The sequence below is a fragment of the Amyelois transitella genome, chromosome 4 (assembly GCF_032362555.1).
Source record: "Amyelois transitella isolate CPQ chromosome 4, ilAmyTran1.1, whole genome shotgun sequence".
Taxonomy (NCBI): Eukaryota; Metazoa; Arthropoda; class Insecta; order Lepidoptera; family Pyralidae; genus Amyelois; species Amyelois transitella.
Genome location: NC_083507.1, coordinates 9164838 through 9185637, shown reverse-complemented (window position 1 = coordinate 9185637; position 20800 = coordinate 9164838). Strand labels below are relative to the sequence as shown.

The 20800-nt window shown below is 37.8% G+C and overlaps 4 protein-coding genes across 5 annotated transcripts in view; 2 read left to right on the top strand and 2 right to left on the bottom strand.

The window, feature by feature from the left end:
• Positions 1-454: 454 nt before the first annotated feature.
• Positions 455-10181, top strand: LOC106139303 (integrator complex subunit 4). Its single transcript, XM_013340726.2, has 16 exons — positions 455-640; positions 718-1050; positions 1631-1879; positions 2335-2510; positions 2796-2988; positions 3325-3499; positions 4178-4383; positions 4596-4718; positions 5352-5487; positions 5870-6007; positions 6360-6519; positions 6865-7011; positions 7362-7540; positions 8186-8328; positions 8820-9039; positions 9399-10181. Exons 1-16 carry the CDS (start codon positions 587-589, stop codon positions 9596-9598), a joined length of 2832 nt encoding a protein of 943 aa, XP_013196180.2. The 5' UTR covers positions 455-586; the 3' UTR covers positions 9599-10181.
• Positions 10182-10211: 30 nt separating this feature from the next.
• LOC106139304 (steroid receptor RNA activator 1) lies at positions 10212-11769 on the bottom strand. Its single transcript, XM_013340727.2, has 3 exons — positions 11582-11769; positions 11076-11489; positions 10212-10826 (listed from the first exon to the last, which is right to left on the bottom strand). The coding sequence occupies exons 1-3, from the start codon at positions 11619-11621 to the stop codon at positions 10672-10674; spliced, it is 609 nt and encodes a 202-aa protein (XP_013196181.2). The 5' UTR covers positions 11622-11769; the 3' UTR covers positions 10212-10671.
• A 137-nt stretch (positions 11770-11906) lies between these two features.
• Positions 11907-13413, top strand: LOC106139302 (stromal cell-derived factor 2). The gene is made up of 4 exons (XM_013340725.2): positions 11907-12062; positions 12248-12443; positions 12769-12993; positions 13207-13413. Exons 1-4 carry the CDS (start codon positions 11984-11986, stop codon positions 13376-13378), a joined length of 672 nt encoding a protein of 223 aa, XP_013196179.2. The 5' UTR covers positions 11907-11983; the 3' UTR covers positions 13379-13413.
• A 348-nt stretch (positions 13414-13761) lies between these two features.
• The window catches only part of LOC106139301 (serine/threonine-protein kinase polo), a 26753-nt gene continuing 19714 nt past the window's right edge, over positions 13762-20800 (bottom strand). The window contains exons 4-12 of one of the 2 annotated variants that reach the window (XM_060954331.1): positions 20137-20341; positions 19376-19568; positions 18855-18965; positions 17798-18024; positions 17459-17592; positions 16905-17086; positions 15966-16099; positions 15412-15524; positions 13762-15190 (exon numbers count right to left, since the gene is read on the bottom strand). In XM_060954331.1, the coding sequence (XP_060810314.1) occupies positions 14996-15190; positions 15412-15524; positions 15966-16099; positions 16905-17086; positions 17459-17592; positions 17798-18024; positions 18855-18965; positions 19376-19568; positions 20137-20341 (1494 nt within the window). In that variant the 3' untranslated portion in view covers positions 13762-14995. The remainder of the gene's footprint in view (positions 15191-15411; positions 15525-15965; positions 16100-16904; positions 17087-17458; positions 17593-17797; positions 18025-18854; positions 18966-19375; positions 19569-20136; positions 20342-20800) is intronic. The other variant, XM_060954332.1, reaches the window with a different exon arrangement.

The following is a 20800-nucleotide window of genomic DNA, read 5'->3' as shown; positions in this document are numbered from 1 at the left end:
ATTATATTATTATGGTATTATTATTTTTATTAGAGGTTTGAACGTTTCTTTATTGACATCTCCACATTGAGCCATAGACAAAATAACCGTTCATCATTCAGCTTAAACCGTTCACCTTATGAGACGTAATGGTAGGAGTTTTGAGCAGGCCTGCTAATAAACTGCCTTAATATTTGAACGGTTCTATAAAAGGTTGTGGTAAGCCTCCTGACGGTAACGTAACATATTATTAGCAATCTACCGCTTTTTTGGACCGTTAAATCAAACTTCTTTTCGCATCACAGACAATTTTGCAACTGAAGTTGACAACACTGCAAATAATTACATTTTAATTTCTGACAGATTGACAGTGATATTTAAGTTGCATTATTTTTCTCTCTCTCCTTAAATTGACATTGACAGTGATTCGCCGATACCTCTGTACTGTAGTTAATAATTTGCGAGTAGCGACTAGTTTTTCTTAAGTTTTTCTATGTTGCGTTGGCTTGCTTTATTTTTTAGTAATGTGAAGCGAATGTGAAAAGTAATTTTTTAAAATTTGTCATAAACTTATCAGTAATATTTTCCAAAATACCGGCTTCTGACAATGGCTGCGGTGTTAAAAAAACGGGCTCTAGCCGAATATAATAAATCTTTTCAGGTATTCTCTATATCCTTAATTCATTATAACTAATCGTTTACTGTTTTTCTACATTATTATCATTTTGTTTACTTTAGGATGGTTCGCCTTCAAAGAAATTGCACTTGGCGAAAAAACCTCTGATTGGGAGTTCAGCGGCGGCATTTGTGGGGCTTTTGGAAAAATGTAAATCTAGCGAAGAAGCTTTGCAGCTTCTACTACGTATATCCGACTGTCTGCAGTTTCAGGAATCAGATGTTGAGGAAGCCATTAAGAAACTATCAGAGCATTTTCAGTCTGAAGAGGAATCCGTTGTCAGAGTGAAAATATTGTGGTTGTTTTGTGATATTGGACTTGAATGTCCGGGTGCCAACCTCAACAATTTGATTGATGAGACAATACATTTGATAAAGAATGAAACTTCTCATAAGGTAAGTTTTCATTGTATCTAGGGTTGCCACCCGTACTATATTATATAGTATCATACTATATTTAAGTTAATTGTACTATATATAATATAAAAACAATATAGGACGAAAAATACTATATTTTTTACGCTAATTCAATTGTCACTATTTTTTTGAATTGACTGTGAAAGGAACGCATCTGCAGTGCTGTATAGGGATTTTTGAACGAAACTCATTCACGTATTATGCCTATTACTATTTTAAAATTAATAGAACATTGATGGCAAAAGCGAAAAGTAATAATAAGTACTCATGGAAAAATAAATAATGATTGAAAATAGATGTGTACAATTTTTTTTTCTTGAATATCCCAAAAGTACTACATATTTTTTTAATTAAAAAAAATACTATTTTTCTTAAAAAAAGAGGTGGCAACCCTAATTGTATCCCCTGTATATTGCTATAGGGTGCAAACAGCAAAGATAAAAGGGAAACAGCATAAAGAAAAGCTTAAAAGAGTTAAACAAAAATGTGTAATCTCTTTTCAATCATTAGGTAGTAATTAGTTGTAAATATCACTTAACTAAAATCTTTCCATTTTCAGGTAATAGCACAAGGAATAGCTACTTTACTGAAACTGGGCAACAAATTGAGTGATGACAAGAACCTCATGAATAGGCTGGTGAGCGTTGCTAAAGACAACTTAAAGGACACGAGCCACCAAGTGAAGTGTCGGTGTCTTCAGCTTATCAGTGAGCTGTATGTGATACATCCAGAGTTGGATCGCACGGCTGAGAATGTTACGGAGGCCGATGCTATTGTGAAACTGCTTGGTGATTACTCATATGCTGAGGTTAGTTTAAAATGCAGAATTGTTCTAAAAGGTATACCTAATATATTTCTTGAGCTATGCAATGGAGATTTATTTAAAAAAAAAATATTTTATTTGATTTGAGTGTTTGACCACAATCTGCCTGGTGGTAAGTGGTGGTAAGATGAAGTTTGTTTATTTATTATATAGAATTGTGGCAGAGAAATGTGACCACCTCTCCATGAACCAACACCATAAGTTCAGTTTGTAAAATTTCTAGATTTTAGTTTTCAGAAGTATTCGTAACTGTATACAAGCCTGTATGTATATCGTGTGTTATAAACATGTGTAAATTGAAACTCAGTATAAGCCTGTCACATTTGACACTCAATTCATTCAAAATTGTGATTCCTTGTATGTATGTATTTATTCTCCAGAGATAAGTTCTATGTAGCTACGTAAAGCAGGTTTCATTACCATGTTTAAATTTTATCCAGGATGCCCGAGTGCGCTGCGAAGCTTTCCAAGCACTGTTGACATTGCACGAGCGTGGTCAGACTTTGAGTGCGGGGTTGTACGAGCAAGTGTGTACCGCGTTATCTGACGACTACGAGATCGTGCGGGAAGTCGCTCTAAAGCTGGTCTGGGTGTTGGGGAACAAGTATTCTGAGAAGTGAGTGAGATTCTATTGTAACAATAGAAAGGTGTGCAAGTTTAAGCCTGTGTTATAAGTACTGTTTATATTAAATGATTTGAGTAGAAAATAAATTACTGTTTTTGTCATTTGGTGATTATGACAGTCATATATTAGTCCACCACATAGGAAATGGTTTGATTTCCAGCATGGACAAATATGTGTACATTTTTTAATTTTTTATTGTGTTTGTGTCCATCAGAATGAAGAGGGCTTAGCTTTAGTGCTCAGACTTACTAATATAGGTATTTTTAATATTTATAGTACAGTGACACTACAAGATGGTGAAACTACGATGCGTCTGGTCGACGACGCTTTCATTCGTCTCTGCTCAGCGGTCAATGACCTCTGTATGCAAGTCCGCGCGCTCGCGTGCACCTTGCTGGGCACCACTCGAGGGGTCTCGGACAGGTTCCTGCTGCAAACGTTGGATAAACAGCTCATGAGCAATATGAAGGTAAGATTTTAAATGGTTATCCACAGTTTACATGCTTTCGACAGCATTAGTCTTACAACCTAATTCCAAAATATAAATCAATGTAGATTATGAGTATGTTGATACATAATTCGGAGACATTAGATATTTTAATTATTTTAAACCTAGATAAACTTATTTTGATTAAATCGGCAACGTCCTGACGAAAGGACATGACCTAAAATGAAAAGCTTGCATGAAGAGAATTATAAAAAACTATAATAAATACAAGTAGAAAGTGCAGCCTCTGCATTTTATGGTCTTGTGTACAGAGAGGATAGGTCGATCTGTGCTATTAAAGGAAATTTGCATCCGCAGAAGAAGCGTACAGCCCACGAGCGCGGCGCGGAGCTGGTCCGGTCGGGCGCGTGGGCCAGCGGGCGGCGCTGGGCCGACGACGCGCCCGGCGCCGCGCTGCAGCACGACACGGTGCAGCTGCTGCCGGGCGGCGCCGCCGGGGCCTTCGTGCACGGCCTGGAGGACGAGCTGCTGGGTGGGTGCACTGCGCTGCCGATTGTACTCGCGGAGACCAGTGTTTAAATACTCTAAGGAGCAGGGAGACACGTCTCCGCGACATGAAATTAAAATAAATATTATTCGGATCATAATGCCGTGTGGTCCCGGAACCAATAGAAAAGAATAGGACCACTCCATCTCTCTTCCATGGATGTCGTAAAAGGCGACTGAGGGGTAGGCTTATAAACTTGGGATTCTTATTTTAGGCGATGGGCTAGCAACCTGTCACTATTTGAATCTCAATTCTATCTTAAAGCCAAATAGCTGAACGTGGCCTATCAGTCTTTTCAAGACTGTTGGCTCTGTCTACCTCGCAAGGGATATATGTAGGTGTGATTATATGTATGTATGTCGGATCATAATTATGATCCTCTATCGGAAAGAAGATACGACACAGTACGGTTTTTTTCTACATACAAAAAAATTTGAGTCCTGATTCCTATTAGGAAACAAAAATGTGGATGCAGGTTTCATCATCAAAACTGTGAATCTATTTTTAATTTTTTAGTTACTGCTCCAAATACTATTAGTAGCATGAAAAATCATAATATTAAAACTGTGAATCTATTTTTATTTTTTTAGTTACTGCTCCAAATACTATGTAATACATAAAGCAAGAAATAATCAAATACTATTTTTTATGAATTGTTGGCAGAGGTGCGAACAGCGGCAGTAGACGCGGTTTGCCAACTGTCGCTAGAAAACACAGTGTTCGCGACCACTTCGCTCGATTTCTTGGTCGACATGTTCAACGACGAGATCGAGGACGTGCGACTCCGAGCTATCGACAGCCTCACGAAAATCTCCCATCACATCGTGCTGAGAGAAGATCAGCTCGAAACTATACTAGGAGCTCTAGAAGTAAGTCAAACTATGATTTACTTTCTATTGATGTCGTCCGATTTATTGATCGACTTGTTTAGCGATGAGTTCGACGTGCGACTTATAAAATAAGGTGATATGCTTTGTTTCAATACCAACGTTAGGTTTGAAGCACCCAATCTGTTGTAAACTTAGCAATTAAAGAAGATGCTGACTTGTTGATTATTAATTTTATAAACTTTTGGCTACAGGATTACTCAATGGATGTGAGAGAAGGACTCCACAGAATGCTGGGCTCGTGTACTGTGGCATCCAAGACCTGCCTCGAGATGTGCATCGATAAAATACTAGAAAATCTCAAGAGATATCCACAGGTCATACACACATATTTAAATCACAGTTTGTATAATTTTTACAAGAGTCATAATAAACTTTTTGTCAACAGGTGAAAGAGAAGTTGCGAAATCTTTGATATTTTACTCTATTTTTGGCTCATAAATATACTATATTCAGGCTCCAAACCATTGTCGGCTCAGTAGTGATTTTTTTGCGGTGCCAAGGAGTTAAATAGTAATCTTTTTTGCACTTGCGATTATTAACTTAATTGGTGAGTTACAACAACATGTAAAATGCCGTGTAATAAAGTATAAATAATTTCACATTTTAAAAATAGCGGTCGCTCTCCTTATTTGACAGATATAAAACCTATTCGCAGCGGAGCGATGATCTGTTCTCTTGTTAAGTCTAACAATATATACACGTATAATTAGTTCTACATTGATTCATGTTATTTAATGTAGACAATGTGCATTCGTCCACGATTTAGATTTAAGAGATCTATATTTGTAAATTGACGTCCGATTAAAAATGCTGCAGTGTAGTTTGTTCCGCCGCTTCTTCTACACATGCGCTTTGGAAGCGGTAGTAGTTATAATTAGATTTAAGTTATGTGACGTCAATTAGTGATACCTTGTATCCAATTTTGAAAATAAATCTATTCTATACAGGACAAGCGGTCGACGTTTCGTTGTGTACAACGCCTGGGCAGCTCGCACGCCACACTGGTGCTGCCGCTGACCACGCGGCTGTTGGCCGTACATCCGTTCTTCGACATGCCCGAGCCGGACGTCGAAGATCCTTCCTGTATCCTTTTTGATGAACAAGCAAATGAGATGTCGCCACAAAGGGAACAAAGTCTTGTTCTTCTATTTTATAATACTAAATAGCCAACAAAAGTTCGCATACGACTGTTTGGTAATAAAAAGTTATGTGACGTGAACAAAATTTATTTAAAATGTTAATATAGTCTTACCATAGAAATAATTCTTGCCATAAGTTGAATTTTGTATTTTTTTTAAAGTAAGACCAGTGGTTGTTAGCAATCAAACAATTATTCAATTGTAGTGATAAAGTAATAAAGAGAAATTAATTGATATGTTAGTGCAATTTTAGTACAGTTTTTTTATTTGATTGCAATAAATAAGTTCCCAATAAGAATTATTATTTTCCTTATAAATTCGATCAGATGTTTGCGTACTAATCCTAGTACTGAACGCGGCTCAGCACTGCACCACAATGCTCCCTCTATTCGAAGAGCATACTGTGAAACACTACACATATCTACGCGACACCATGCCTCATCTTGTGCCCCACTTGCCTATAGGTACGTACCATTTACTTGTTTTATAATATAAGGCATCATTTTTTTTATAAAGGCGGTGATGGTGGTAACAGCTGTTTGCAGGACACTTTAACGGAATGTACTGTGATGCAAAGATACATTTTAATTCAACCAATATTTTAAATTAATTCAAAAGTAAACAGGTGCCTACCCAGCATAAGCACAGTCGTCCTGTGACATTTACCGAGTAGAAGTTAGCCAATCGGGTTGCGTTCGCAAATGATGGAATTTTGTGATTGGTCGATTTGTAAAGTTCGTATTTTATGCGAATACTACTCCAGATAGTCTTTAAATCGGCCAAATAATCTCTAAAACCTAATATTTGTTTTCCCAGGTGAAGCTCAAAAGTCGAGCGCTGAGAAAATCGAAGCGGCCATGGACGACAGCGCCGTCAGACGTTTCTTCGACTCAGTTCTCCAGCATATCGACAACGTGACTCTTTCTACCAGCGTGCGGCTCAAAATGCTGGCCTCCGCTGAAGAACAACTCAATAAGTGAGATATCTGGATGACTTATGACGAAACGTTTTTTTATGTAAAGCTATAATTTCTTAACAACATATAGGGTAATTTAACTTTGAAACCAAAACACATGAACAACAAGCCGAGCGCTGTGAACATAACTGTCTATATCGTTCTGATTTTATTGTCTTTAGGATTTTTTTTCACCTTAGATGCTCACACCACGGCTGTCAGGCGCTAATTTCACGGGGTTGTTTGCGTTTTATATCTGCTGTGTGTGCTCTATTCCTTTTGTGTTTCATTCTTAGAGCGCTTATTAACCTTCTTTTCTGTTCTTCCTTGCCTTCTGGTTATTTTAAATTTCGAATATGTTTTCAGACTAGCAGAAATGGAACCAGCTGTATCGGGCGCTGCCAACTTCACAGCATTGTTCGCGCGCTGCGTGTTATCGCTGCAATCGGCGGTGGACGGGCACGCCACGCCGCCCGCGCATGCGCTCTCCAACCTCACCACCGACTGTCTCAGGTATTTAAAGAATTGTGTGGAGTTTGAAAACGAATTAAGAGTATCTTTAATCGTTATTACAATCGCTTTTGACATTTCCTAGCGAGCAAAAGCGACGAAGGTTTTTAATTAGGGAAAAATATTTTTTATTTATCAAATACTGTAGTACACATTGGAAAATTCCAATGTATTGTAAGGTGTATGTGAAATCATAAAAGTTATAATACACGGTTTATATCGGTTTTCAATAATAGGTTTTACGTAAAAAGATCGTGTTTACCTTGTCTAAGTACGTACCAAGTATTTCATATGAATATTTGTATCGAAATATGCTTAATATTATTATTAATGAAGGCCAAACTCCTCCACAGGTTACAACACCAATTCAGCGGCGTCACGGAGCAAGAGAACGCATGCGTGTGCCAGCTAGCATTACGCGTGTGCGCCGCGCGCCTGCTGGCCGCGCCGGCCGCCAGCGCGCCCGCCGCCGCCGCGCAGACCGCTCTCACGCACCACGCCGAGATGCTGGACAGGCTGCTCGCTTCAGCTGGTTGGTATTGTCACTTCTCCAGGGTCAGTTCCTAACTCCGGATTCGAAGGAAGTCGGTGCTACATCACGCCTCTTTCCCGAGGAAGAGGAGCTGGCAGAGTCTACATCTTTCCATTTGCCACTATCTCTGTATACTTTTTCGTTTTAGCCGCATAACTCTTTTCATTCAAACTCGTCGGTTTAGAGTATCTTGACCTGAACTTTGGTCAGTACGTCCCTGATTTGAACAAGATATTATATTCGTCTAGACCAGCTTCTTTTAACGTCAGTGCTGATCTGAAGAAAACCGCGTGGTAATGACTACTGACTCGTGAGTCTATTTAAACAGTTATAGTGCAGCGCTTGCACTGACGCCCGATCTAACAAGTCAGCATCTAACTAGTCTAGGATTGACATTGAGTTAATTTTCACTGCTACAAGGGAAGATCTTCCGTATGCATACGGTTTGTAGAAAATGTGGCTACTTTAAGTTGCAAGTTGGGTCGTACACGTTATATTTATTCCGCAATCCGTAGAAACTGTTTGCGTGATTAAGACTTTCAGTTACATGGAGTTTCAGTTCTTTAAGTTACATGGAATTTGTATGACCTTTATAATTTAATATATATTTTCACAACACAACAAATGTTATGTTATAATTTGTAGGTGTGGAGCCAGATCCATTCACGATCGCGGTGTTCCAACAGTTGTCTATGAACGCGGACAACAAGCCGGCCGCGCTCGCTCGCGTCATTATGCCTTTGTTGCAGTCTGCGCCCCTGCCTTCCATACCGAAACCTAACCTCAAGGTAAATATACCAGGGTCAACAGTCTCGAAAAGACTGAAAAGCCGCCTTCAATTGGGTGGCTTAGTGATGGAATTGAGATTCAGATAGTGAGAGGTTGGTTGCCCATCGCCTACCAGGTAAGTATACATTTTACGGCGAGAACATTCTGATATTATGTAAACTTGTTGTTTTGTGTTAGGTATGCTTGATCACTACTGTCGAAGATCGTGCCTCTACTATACCGAAATCTATCCTCAGGTAAATAAATGAGGATTTGTTGGTTATGATGGCGAGAAGAACATACAAAGAGCCCCTAGCTGTTTTATGTGTAGTTGCATCTATGTCATTAATATAATTTTTTCTATGCTTCTTCAATAGTTATATTAGTAATGGAAAATAACTAAAAATTTGCAGGATTTTAAATTTGGGTCATCTAGTTGTTGAGTATCGGCAGATGTTATGTGCTCTCTGGGAATATGTAGTAATAATATGAGTTACTGATTTGTTTTTAGATCCGCATGTGCACCGCAACCATAATCGAACCGGCGAGCGACAACGACACAGTAGTGCGTTTCAGCGCCGGGCTGGTGGCGGGCGTGGCGCTGGAGGCGGAAGTGCTGCGCGTGCGCGCGCCGCACGCGCTGCGCGTGCGCGTGCGCTACCCCGACCAGCGCACGCACGCGCTCGTGCCGCCGCGCGACCATCTGCGTCCGCTGGACCATCATGACACCAGTATGTATATCGTAGTCTGCAATACCCACGTCTTCTTGGCTGGAGTCGTAAGGCTATTTATTTAGGTCGTGTCGAGGTCAAAAGAGGTTGCGGGAATTAATGCCACGAAGTAGATGTGTGAAAATTACTGCAATATTTATATCAATATCGAGTTAGAAGATTCACAAGCTTACATTGAGCACGTAAGCATGATTTTAATGTTCGAATTTCTGTTTGGAGAAAGAAGTTATATAGCCCATTGATTAAAAGAAACACACTTGCAGTTGAAACTACTGTCTGTCATTATTAAAGTGCAATGTATCCCTATAAGTTCATTGTTTTATTTACATACATTGCTAATAGAAAATTTCTTATTCCAGACGACGACGGCACCCAAAACGTGCGCCTACTTACCAAAGTCCTAATCTCGCACTACGTTTGGACGGACCCTTGCGGTGTGGACATCTCCATATGCTTGGCGGTGGACGACGCGCACGCACGCGACTCTGGCTCCCTCGTAGAGCTGAGTCGACCCGTACGCGTCACAGTGGCGCCCAAACCGATCAAACGAGGCATTTGAGATCTACATCTGCAATAGTGGCCGGTGTTTATAGAGTGTGTGGAAAGTGATATCCTAGAATGAGTGAAGCGCGGATTTGTATTTTGTGTAGTAAAATTGAAGATTGAACACGCTTGTCATATTAGTGCTTTTAATTTTTGCTTGTGGCGACATCTGACTTTCCAACAATAATTACAAAGGTTAATTTGTGATGTCAAATTTGCCATGGAATGGTAGATTTTCCAACTCTGACACTAGTCTTGACTTGAGTAGTGTTCTGGAAGCATTACAAAGGGCACCTGACAAGCAATAGTGTGGTGGTGTAGTCATAAACTGGTAGTTAGATTGGTAATAACAAGGGTAAGAAAGGCATTACTCACTACATTCTCATGGACTGTTTAGCAATTGTAATACTTCAGTCACATGTTATAGGCCACTTGAGAAAGCAAGTCTTGGATTGAAATATGAACGTCAAAAAAGGTTTCTAATTAATCATGAAAGTATGTTAGAAATCAGGAATAATTTGCAAATTGAATGATATGACTAGTTATTTGTATATATTTTTTATGAGGATTTGCATGTTAAAATACTATGTACTTTAGAATCAGCGAAATATTATGAAAATGAAATAAATTGTATAAAGCATATGTGGTTTATTACTTACTTACAAAAAAATCCTTCATTAATATAACACATATTGTACCAACAGCACATTTTATGGCTGATTATGAAGACTAAAAAATCATGATCACACTTATTTTTTCTTAAAATTGTATAAATATGAAATAAACATCTATAGTACAATTTTTTTAGGTACTGGAATATAGGTAAGCTTAAAAATGAAAACAGATGTCATAATAAAATATTATTTTTGTTATGGACCATGGAAATGAAAAAAAAGACAGGATTGTTTACCTTTACTTCAGTACATAGATATAGACTAATTGCCAGAAAAATTACTTTTTTTTATAATTTTAGGTAACATATTGCATTCCCAGCTTAGCTGTCGGCTTTAAAGTATGGATCAATTCCACATTTACATATAACAGTGTTGGTGAAAAATTTTGGCAACATTATATTAGTAGTATTATTAGTTATTCCTTGTCTAATGCTAATAATTCAGTGCGAGCTATGCAGTGGTGTACAAGTTGTTTGACGCCGGGCATCCAAGTTCCTACTGCGCTCACATGGTCTACCATCAATGCTCTGTGTATTTCATCTGCCTTCTGTGGTTCTTCATTCCTTAGGGCTGAAAAAAAGAAATTAATACTCTAGATGTGTGGTGAATGGCAGTACTTATTGACAAATTTTTAAATTTTGTACAATCTAGGTATATAAAATTAAATATTTGTAGAAAACTGTTTCTGAACTTTTTATTAGATATTTGTGTACCTATTTATTTTAAAATATAGAGAAAAACATGATAGAATAAGGGAAAGTTAGTTATTATATGGAGATCCCTCAAGCTTGCAAAACATATTACATTGTCAATACATACCATATGCTAATTCACGCATTTGAAAATGTACATTCTTGTTCAACTTTTCATTTGTCCACATATCCTCCATTAGTCCTATTCTCCTTTTTATATCACTTGCTTTCTGACCTAATTCACTACTATTATCCAAAATTGACAACAGAATATCTTTCACTTCACCCAAAGCTTTTTCACTATCAACATCAATATTTTCGTGAGGTTGTGTTCTTGGAGGTAATTTTAAAGGTGGTGCTGTAGGTAGCCCTGAAGGAATTACAGGTAAATTCGAGGCGGGCTGCACTGCGGGAGAAGTAGTACTCCCTGATAGAGGAAAGGCCACCCTTTTGTTGAGAAAGTTTCGAGGTCTATTAGGTGTTGTCTGTTGAGCGTTGTATGAAAATTTTGGAGGATCATTCCAACCAGGGTCATAAGGAACTGAAACAAAAGTCATCGTCATTATCTATGCAGCATAAATATTTAAATACAGTAAATATTTCGTGAAAGCTAAACTGTTGTATGGACCCTACCTTTTCCATATTGATCAGGCGTGCGATTGCAGTTTTCCATTGTTGCAATAATTTACCAAGATTTCCAATAATATAACACAATATAGTGCTTTATGAAGAACGAGAGAAATCTCTTCTTGTATATTTATTTATTTTCCTGTTCCTTCCTTCTTATTGTGACTTAGTTCGAGCAGGCAGTGTTGCCAACAAAAATCTTATCTCAATCCTGAGTATCAATCAAACTGTCAAAGAAAAAGAAACCACTCGCACTTATCACTAAACACGTCAATAGAGTAAGTTTTGTGTACACTCTATTTACGATTCGATACAGTGATTTCCATTGAGGTAAATTGTTTGACATCACTATTTGACATTGACATTATTGTAGTGTAGTGATTTGAATTAAATACTTACGGCGTGAGGATGGTTTCCAAAAGATTTTTCTCACTATTCAGCTTTATCCCACTATATTTAATCCTAGGCTATTTTCAGACTGTTCAAGGTAAAATGGTTGTTCATAATGTTAATTTTATTTTAATTGTAATGTAATAATTACATTGTTTGGGTATGGCTTTACGTGGCCCTATCTGATGGGTGGATATTTTGATAACACCGCAATGAATTACGAATTTTATTATGAAATAATGACTGAAACCCAATGAGTTTCTTACTATTTGTGTTTTTTAGCATCCAAAGCGGAGTTTGTGACATGTGGGACAATACTGAAACTTATGAATACAGATTTGAAGTTACGACTGCATTCCCACGACGTGAAGTACGGCTCGGGCTCCGGCCAACAGTCCGTCACAGCTGTAGATGTGTCTGACGATCATAACAGCCACTGGCAAGTGAAAGCAGCAACCGGCGAGACTTGCAAACGCGGGTTTGTTTCAAGCCTTTAATTAATACTTTTACTGTTGTATATAACCATTAAAGTCGTCAAATTACCTTGGTCAGAAAGTGATGATTTTGATTATGAAATTAAATGACACATCTTTCACAGTATAGCATATGGCAAATAAGTAGAACCTAGAATTTGACACTTCTGGAATGTGCAGCTTACATAGAGTAGAATTTTGTTAAGCTTTTGCACTGGTATAGTATGATTAGTCATTCAGGTAAGGTAGTGGATACTGAGCTAGATGAGATTAGATGTAGCTTTGAATTCAATCAATTAATCACATGTTATTAGTTCACTATGTTTCCAGATCACCTATTAAATGCAACTCTGTGATTCGCCTACAACATGTGGGCACTAAGAAAAACCTACATTCCCATTATTTCACCTCCCCATTGTCAGGCAACCAGGAGGTTTCATGCTATGGAGATGATGATGGTCTTGGAGACAGTGGGGACCATTGGACTGTCATATGTAACAATGATTTTTGGAGAAGAGACACCCCTGTCAAGTTGAGACATGTAGATACTGCTGCGTAAGTAATGTTTAATCTTATTTTCAAACCAAATCTAAATGTGTAAAGAAACAACAAATGTGTGATAGTTTCTATGTTGGAATGCATCTTATTCATGAATTTTATATATCCCTACACTACTCTCTTGATATTATAAAAAATAGGCATATTTGGTTTTTTTTATTAACTTCTGGAAATAAATAATGTAAATTAATATAGTATTTACATTTCCAGATTCCTGGCAGGTTCAGGTCGCACCTTTGGCCGGCCTATCAGCGGCCAGGGGGAAATAGTTGGTGTTAATTCACAATATGGAGCATACACTGACTGGCAAGCAAAGGAGGGCCTGTTTGTTCACCCCAGCGACCCTCTGCCCCATCAACATGCAATACATACTGAATTATAATAGCAAAATATAGTCTAAAAATTTTATAAGCAACATTTAATTTTTTTAATATATTGTGATATCAAGTCATGATGTCATGTCCAGATGCATATTACAGCATTTAGTGTACTAATAGAAAAATTTCTAAAGATTTCAGGGCTCCAAATATAATCATAAAAATTTTCTGGATTGCATCACAGTCCCACAATAAGTTACTGTATAAATAATTATATAAACGCTCAAATATGTGCCCATTCCATACAAGCATTACCAAAAATGGGAACCTGTGATAACTACAGGAAATAGTTTTAATTTATTTATATTGTCTTTCAATTGAAATGACATTAAAATGATGAAAACAAAAGGCCATTTTTTTATCTTAAAATAACTTTATTGTCAATGTTCTTTATGTTACATGAGGTAACTGACCTCTGAGAAACTTCCAAGTTACAAATAGCCAGTGCTTCAACACCATCGAATTTTCACTAATACTGACGTTCATACTCATAACATTTTAATATTTTGGGGATTTATTGCTTATTTTCTGTTTGTGGCGCGATGATTCAATTATCCGATGTTACTGAAGCACGAAACAATGTTTTATAAAAATATAATATAAAACTAAATAAACAATCCAAAAGGCAGTGCACCCCAGATTCAGTCGTGGTGCACTCTCTGAGAAATGGTCGCGCCAAATTGATGTGCGTCGGTGGCGAACACTTGGATATTGGAAGAGTTATTTTCACAGATATATCACTAATCTTAACGTACTCGCCCCTGGCAACCAGCGTAGCTAATTCAACATGAGAACTTCCTTAAAATCATTCAAATAGGTCAATAAAGAACTAAATGCTCAACTAAAATTTACCTTATCCTAAGCAAAGGCACAGTTGTAAAAAGTGTCATACATATTCCCTAAGACGAGTGATATTATCGTAGCATTTTTTTTCGACAACATTAACTACTTTCCATGTTACGATTTCAGAGAATATCAAATAAGTAAATAAATTATAAGTATCGGTGGTTAACAAAACTAAAACTGAGTAAGAAGATACGAAATAAAAATATAACACTCACGAAATTGATTTGAAACTAATTTAAACTTTTAACAAAATCGTAAACGCTGCTTACAAAGTTTGCCGGCGCCAATGTCGGCCCTGCGTTGCTGCTCCCCTAGCAACTATCCGCGTGTCTTTTTCTACAAGCAAATCCTTTCTAACCTCAGGAAACTAGTATTGAGTGTCCTATGCATGAAGCAAATTAAATTAGGCTCAGCGTCTTAAGCGCAATTAGCTTTTTCTGATTGGCTGAGTCTGCTGTTTATCTATATGTTTGCTTTTTATACGTATCTAGCGATCTGTTCCGGCCTTGCATGGGTAGCATTGATATAAATATAAACCTTTCTTAGAAAATCCTCATTCCGATATTTTAAACAGGAACAAAACCTGTTCACAACTTTCGGAGGCTAGGGGATACATACAGACAAAAAAAGGGGGATTTTATAAGTGATTTATGAAATAATTGTAGGAACACTACTCATCAATACCGTGAGAACTTACTGAGAAGAAGACTACGACATATCTATACTCGGGAGCAATACTTCATTATACTCTACAATGACCTAAGCGCGAGCGTCAGCTAGCACAGTTTGTTTGCCAGTACACTGTTGAGTTTGTCTAATGCGTAAGTGAGGTTGGTGTACAGCTTCTTGTCGCAACCGTGCTGTTCGATGGTACTGAAGCGGAATGTTCTGAAGTTCTTCTCGACGTCGATGTAAGTGACCGCTTGCATAAGCGGACACAGTATTATTTTCGTGTGGTCTTGGAAGTTTATCTGTGAACAAATAAATTTAAAAATAATTATTATTTGAAATTGATCTTAAAAATATATTTGAAATGGCGAAACATAATTACATATTAAAATGTTCGCCCATTTGCCAGATATAAAATTACAAACATAAAACGATATAATTTATTCATTCACTAAATTAAAATACAAACACCAAATTCTGATCTGAATAATAAATATATTGTTATATTTAACAAATAATATACCTGTAACGTCCCATTAGTCAGATACATAATAACTGCGAGCGTAGTCCTGAACCACTGATGCAGATGTGGCAATCGCGATAGTCCGTCGCTCTCCCTGACTTGCACTGACGCACCTGTTCAAAGGCATGAATTGATTTATATTTTTATTTAGTTATAGATAATGCTATATGCTTCGTAGAGTTAAATCCGTCAGCACTTTCACGCCAATTCTCTTACAAAGGACCTTAAACAAGTGGTTGAAAAGGTCTGCACTGTAGCGGCTATGGAGATAATGTGAGCCAGGCATGATAAAGAACTTTTACAGTTAGCAGAGACAACTAGAAAAAAAAAAACAGCAAGCCCATGATCCTAAGTGTTATGTCCACGGGTTAATACCAAAGGAGCCATGGACTTGGGATGGTTAGTCATTTTTATAGTGTCAATCACACTAATAAATATAAATAAAAAAGTTACGATACATCACATGCTTATGTAAAGATATCCCGTACATCCTTAGGTAGATGTTTACGTAACTATATTTAAAGACATTTAAATAAAATAAAAGCTCAACATACCAGCTTTCATCAAATGTTCAGTCATGTATCTCCTGAAGTAGGTGAGCAGCTTCATTTTCTTGTCCAGCTCCTGTGGGTACTTGCCCATCGTCATATATTGTTCTTGACCCTGTCTGTTTATGTAGTGTACGTTCCTAGAAAAAAAAGAACACTTATTAATTTTAATAAACATAATTTATAATAAAAAATACAATCTCGCGTCCATTCCTTTTGGGGTAGACTGAGCCTAACTTGGGTTGAGACTGAGTTGCGTTGGGACTGACTTAACTAAATATTCCATCATTAAGGCATATAACTGAAAGTGGTCTAATTTTAATAGCATAATTTTAATTAAATATATATATGTAATATTGAAAAGGGAAGTGAGAAACTTTAATTAAGTAGATGTGTATGTTTTAACAATGGCTGCGTGATACCATACATTTTCTAAATCTCTTATCCAAATGTGGTGTGGTGTGTGGTTCCCGGCACCAATAAAAAAAAAGAATAGGACCGCTCCATCTCGTTCCCATGGATGTCGTAAAAGGCGACTAAGGGATAGGCTTATAAACTTGGGATTCTTCTTTTAGGCGATGGGCTAGCAACCTGTCACTATTTGAAGCTCAATTCTATCATTAAGCCAAATAGCTGAACGTGGCCATTCAGTCTTTTTAAGCCTGTTGGCTCTGTCTACCCCGCAAGTGATATAGATGTCATTATATGTATGTATGTCTTATCCAAATCAAGAGTAGGGTGGGAGATCAGTCTACTTCATTGGTCTAGTCTATTTAGTTGGTTAAGTCTAGTTCATTGGTGAGGCAGATGGTAACATTGAACATGACATAGACACTCAGATCATGAGACCCTGATAACACATTGCAGAATTGGTACATTGGCCATTTTGTTTTTTTTAATTTTGTAATTTAAATATTCCAGTAGAAGATAGATAAGTCTACTCACAGTCCATTAGCCAGCATGATGAGCTTGGTGGTGTCGTTAAACATGACACCGACGCTCTCATCACAGAGCTGGTAGCCAAAGCCGTACTTGTCGGAGTAGTCCACCCACTTGCCCACCCACACCAGCGGCTGAGATCCCGGATCGCTCAGCTCGTCCGTAAGGCATTCCGGGCGGCATTTCAACTAGAGATAAATAATAAATTGTTATTTTTCAGAACAAGAACTTGTATAGAATTTTCTGCAATATATTACAAAAGAAAAATGATAATTGAAGGCCAGTATTACCATGGGTAAATTATCCAAATAGATTAGGTTCCACTGCAAAAGTTCCAGAGGTCAGCTGAAAGTCATTCATTCAAATACCTTACTTACCCAAGATGTTAGTCAAATGCGCACACAGGGCTCCTCTCCAGGGAAGTGGGGATGTAACCGTGATGTAGGCGGAAGAAGAAACAAATTTCTGCCCGTTTTCTTCGCTACTTCTGACACCTCTGATTTTGAGAAATCTCCACGAAAGTGGAGCCAGGGAAAGGCTTAGTCTAATAGAAACTCTACCTTGCTGACGAGCAACGTGGCCAGCTGGTCTCTCAGCGCGATGAGGTTCTGCCTGTGCGAGGTGGGCTCCACGGCGCGGGGCTCCGACGGCATGCCCTCGCGCTTCACCGGCGAGTCTACAGCCATCGCCACATCTATGAAAGTGACAGCGTAATAATGATAATCTTTGTCCTATCCGCTGTTATGCTTTGGGGGCTGGGTTCAGTTCCCAACATTTTTATCTCGCTTTATTCGGTCTTGAGCATCCCCAGTTTAAGGTCCGTATTTTTGAATAAATTATTGCCATGACGGAAAAATACAAAGTTTAGTTCAATTTATCTGTATACTTCAAGAACATACCATTAGAGTTGACTTCGTTAAGCGGACGGCGGTGCACAGACACGCCTTCTAATTGGTCGGTACGCGGTGCTGTAGTGAGGCACGACAAAGGCAGCGCCGCGGGCAGGATTCCTGACGAGAAGAACTCGTGCTGAAGCAGTTTGTCCACGGAGGGCCGCCGTTGTGGGTTGGACTGCAGTTGCAGAACTATCATCGCCGCCGCTGGCTTGCGAAGCGATGAGGGGATCCTGATATTAAGATGATTTTTTTAAAATTTCGGCTAACATTAAGGACTACATATTAGTTTTTCTTAAATAAGGATACTCGTATATTAGAGCACCTTAAATTTTGGATGTATGAAGAGAGTGATGAGTTTAGAAGCATCGTCCTGGATTTGTTTATGCTAATCATTACTGCTCATTGAATATAACATAAACTTTAAGTTTGACTTTTAAGTTCTTATCATACATAGATGTTTATTGGGGCTGTTGTATTTCCTAGGATATCAAATTTGGACTAACTTCGGTCAAAACAGGGATTTCATTGACCCAAAAAACTATTGCCAACCTTTCACATGTAATACATACTTTGCACGTATCAACTATTACGATTTTATTCTCAATGCAAATAATATGCAAAGTAGATGATCAAATACTGTATATATTGCCCATCAGCTTCTCATGTGCTTTGTTAATTAGTTAGGTGGGTATTTCACATAGTATTGTTAATTTGCACGTATGTAGCCACCAGACTGTTCAAAAATGTGGAATGCAAGCGATGCTTATTGTGTTTGAGAAGGCGCAGCTTTAAGTCTTACATGGATATTATTTAACTTTATGAAATGCAACATACAATAATATCTATTTGATTGTTGATAGAAATGGTTTTAAATCCATCCAATCCAGGCCCATCACAAAAACTACATACATGGAGTTCGAAATTGAAATTTCATAAAAATTCACGGCGCTGCGCATGCGCAAACCCTGTTAAGCTGTACATATTTATTTACGAGTACACTGCAGACATTGCACAAGGAAGCAACGCTGGCACCATCACCGACATTCAATTGTTGCATAACCTGTAGTGTAGTTTTAGCGTATTGTCGTGGATCATGGCGCGGGCATATCGAGCGCCCAGGGACCGCAAAGGGCCCGCGAGACATACGCTCATCGCGAGGTACACCCCGTCACTATTTGAGATAATAATACATTATTTTTGCTAACAGATAACGTTATAAATTTTGGCTATTAATCCAAAGTTAACCATGGGTTTGAAATCTCACTGCTGGCACCAAAACTCTGCTTAGTATTCTCGTCCAGTACTTTGAATGCTAACCGATGCTTAAATATCGTGTAGAAATCTGTATATTGGCACAGCAAAATGTGTTACCATAATTCAAGCTCAGTTAGGTGTTTTTTATATGACATGATCATGTCATAGACGTTAGAAGCGAGTCTCGCTTTTTAATAAACCTGACTTTCCCAATCCATTGTGGTAAGAGGCAGACCATGTAAAGGGCTTCTCCTCAGGATGGATTCAATGACGACAAACACCAAGAGGATGATTAAAAAAAAACTGTTAAGAGTTATCAAAACCTACCTATATTCACACTGCTTGATCCTCTTGTAAGTGTCTTTGAGCGTGGAGGTTTCAAAAGGCGGCTTTCCCACCAGGAGTGTGTACATGATGCACCCCAAACTCCAGATGTCCACTTCAAAGGAGTGGCCCTTCTTCGTCAGGATCTCTGGTGCTATGTAGTTTGGAGTGCCGCATAAAGTCTGCTTTCTCTCTCCTGTAAAATTTTATCATTGACTGTCTAGATATTTATTTAAACCTAAATAAAGGTTAACAATCTTGATCATTATGCTGGAAGAAATAATTTATAGTCAAGGGAAAGCAAAATGAATAACTTTGGCTATTTACCATACTATATTTTAATTTTTTTTTAACCCAAAGGCCTTTATGATTGTTTACCCTTATTAAGTAGCTAAAAAATGGACTATAGCAATGCATAATAGTCCAATTTGATATTGAAGTGTAATTATGTACTATAATGCAATCAAATTGTGATTATACAATTTCAAGGTGAATTCGTAATACTTTGAATATTTCGGCAGGCATTCTTTCCAAAACTTTTGTCAGGTTTTTTTTACTGCATTTATCAAATGATAAATTATTAATTATTTATCGTAGACATGTTACTTAGCTTAAATAGCAACAAACTGATTGAAGGAGAATAAGTAAGAAGTTGTCCTCTAACTCTATCTAGAAAGAAACACAATAGATTTACACTTCTAAGTTAGCTATCCACAGCAGTACAAGTACTGTATGAAATACTTTAAGGTCTTTATGTATTTTACCTTCATATTCAATCCTGGCGGCAAGGCCGAAGTCCCCAATCTTGACATGCAGGTCATCATCGAGGAACAAGTTGCCGAGCTTCAGGTCCCTGTGGATGATACGCTTGCTGTGCAGGTACTGGACTCCGAGCAGGATTTGGTACATGTAGAAGCGGGTCTCAGGCTCTGTGATCGCTTTTCGGCGCTTGTGGAGCTCCATCATAGACTGTGTTTGAGATACTTATTGTCATTAAATAAGTTTTAATATATCAAAATGTGATTTGCTTATTTGCAAACATTTAATTAAAAATTTGCTGCCAATGACTATCTTTATTGTTTCTTGATGACTGTCTTTATTGTTTCTTATTTCAGTATTTTTGTAGTAACAGATATATAGAATGAAACCCAAATAAATGGCAGAAGGGTGATTGTCTGTACATCTCCTTATAGGAAATTTTTGTTCAACTAACTCAGGGGTCCCTTCTGTCTATTAAGCATTGCTCTGTTTCTTGAAATGATAGATAAAAAGGCAAATTACACATATTGAGTTAGCCTCGAAGTAAGTTGGACATTTGGGTAATGAGATACTAACCCAATGATACTATATTTTATAATATATTCTTAAATTCTTAAATAGATAAAAATCCAAGACCCAGACCAATCAGAAAAAAATATTTTCTTTCAT

Bases quoted from the DNA above. Each gene is read 5' to 3' on its own strand.
- LOC106139303 (XM_013340726.2), top strand. From the start codon at position 587: ATGGCTGCGGTGTTAAAAAAACGGGCTCTAGCCGAATATAATAAATCT. The intron at 3,500-4,177 runs GTGGGTGCACTG...AATTGTTGGCAG, and splicing joins CCTGGAGGACGAGCTGCTGG to AGGTGCGAACAGCGGCAGTA. The intron at 8,329-8,819 runs GTAAATATACCA...ATTTGTTTTTAG, and splicing joins TACCGAAACCTAACCTCAAG to ATCCGCATGTGCACCGCAAC.
- LOC106139304 (XM_013340727.2), bottom strand. From the start codon at position 11,621: ATGGAAAACTGCAATCGCACGCCTGATCAATATGGAAAAG. The intron at 11,490-11,581 runs GTAGGGTCCATA...CTTTTGTTTCAG, and splicing joins GCCTGATCAATATGGAAAAG to TTCCTTATGACCCTGGTTGG. The intron at 10,827-11,075 runs GTATGTATTGAC...TCTTTTTTTCAG, and splicing joins AATGCGTGAATTAGCATATG to CCCTAAGGAATGAAGAACCA.
- LOC106139302 (XM_013340725.2), top strand. From the start codon at position 11,984: ATGGTTTCCAAAAGATTTTTCTCACTATTCAGCTTTATCCCACTATAT. The intron at 12,444-12,768 runs GTTTGTTTCAAG...CTATGTTTCCAG, and splicing joins GGCGAGACTTGCAAACGCGG to ATCACCTATTAAATGCAACT. The intron at 12,994-13,206 runs GTAAGTAATGTT...TTACATTTCCAG, and splicing joins AGACATGTAGATACTGCTGC to ATTCCTGGCAGGTTCAGGTC.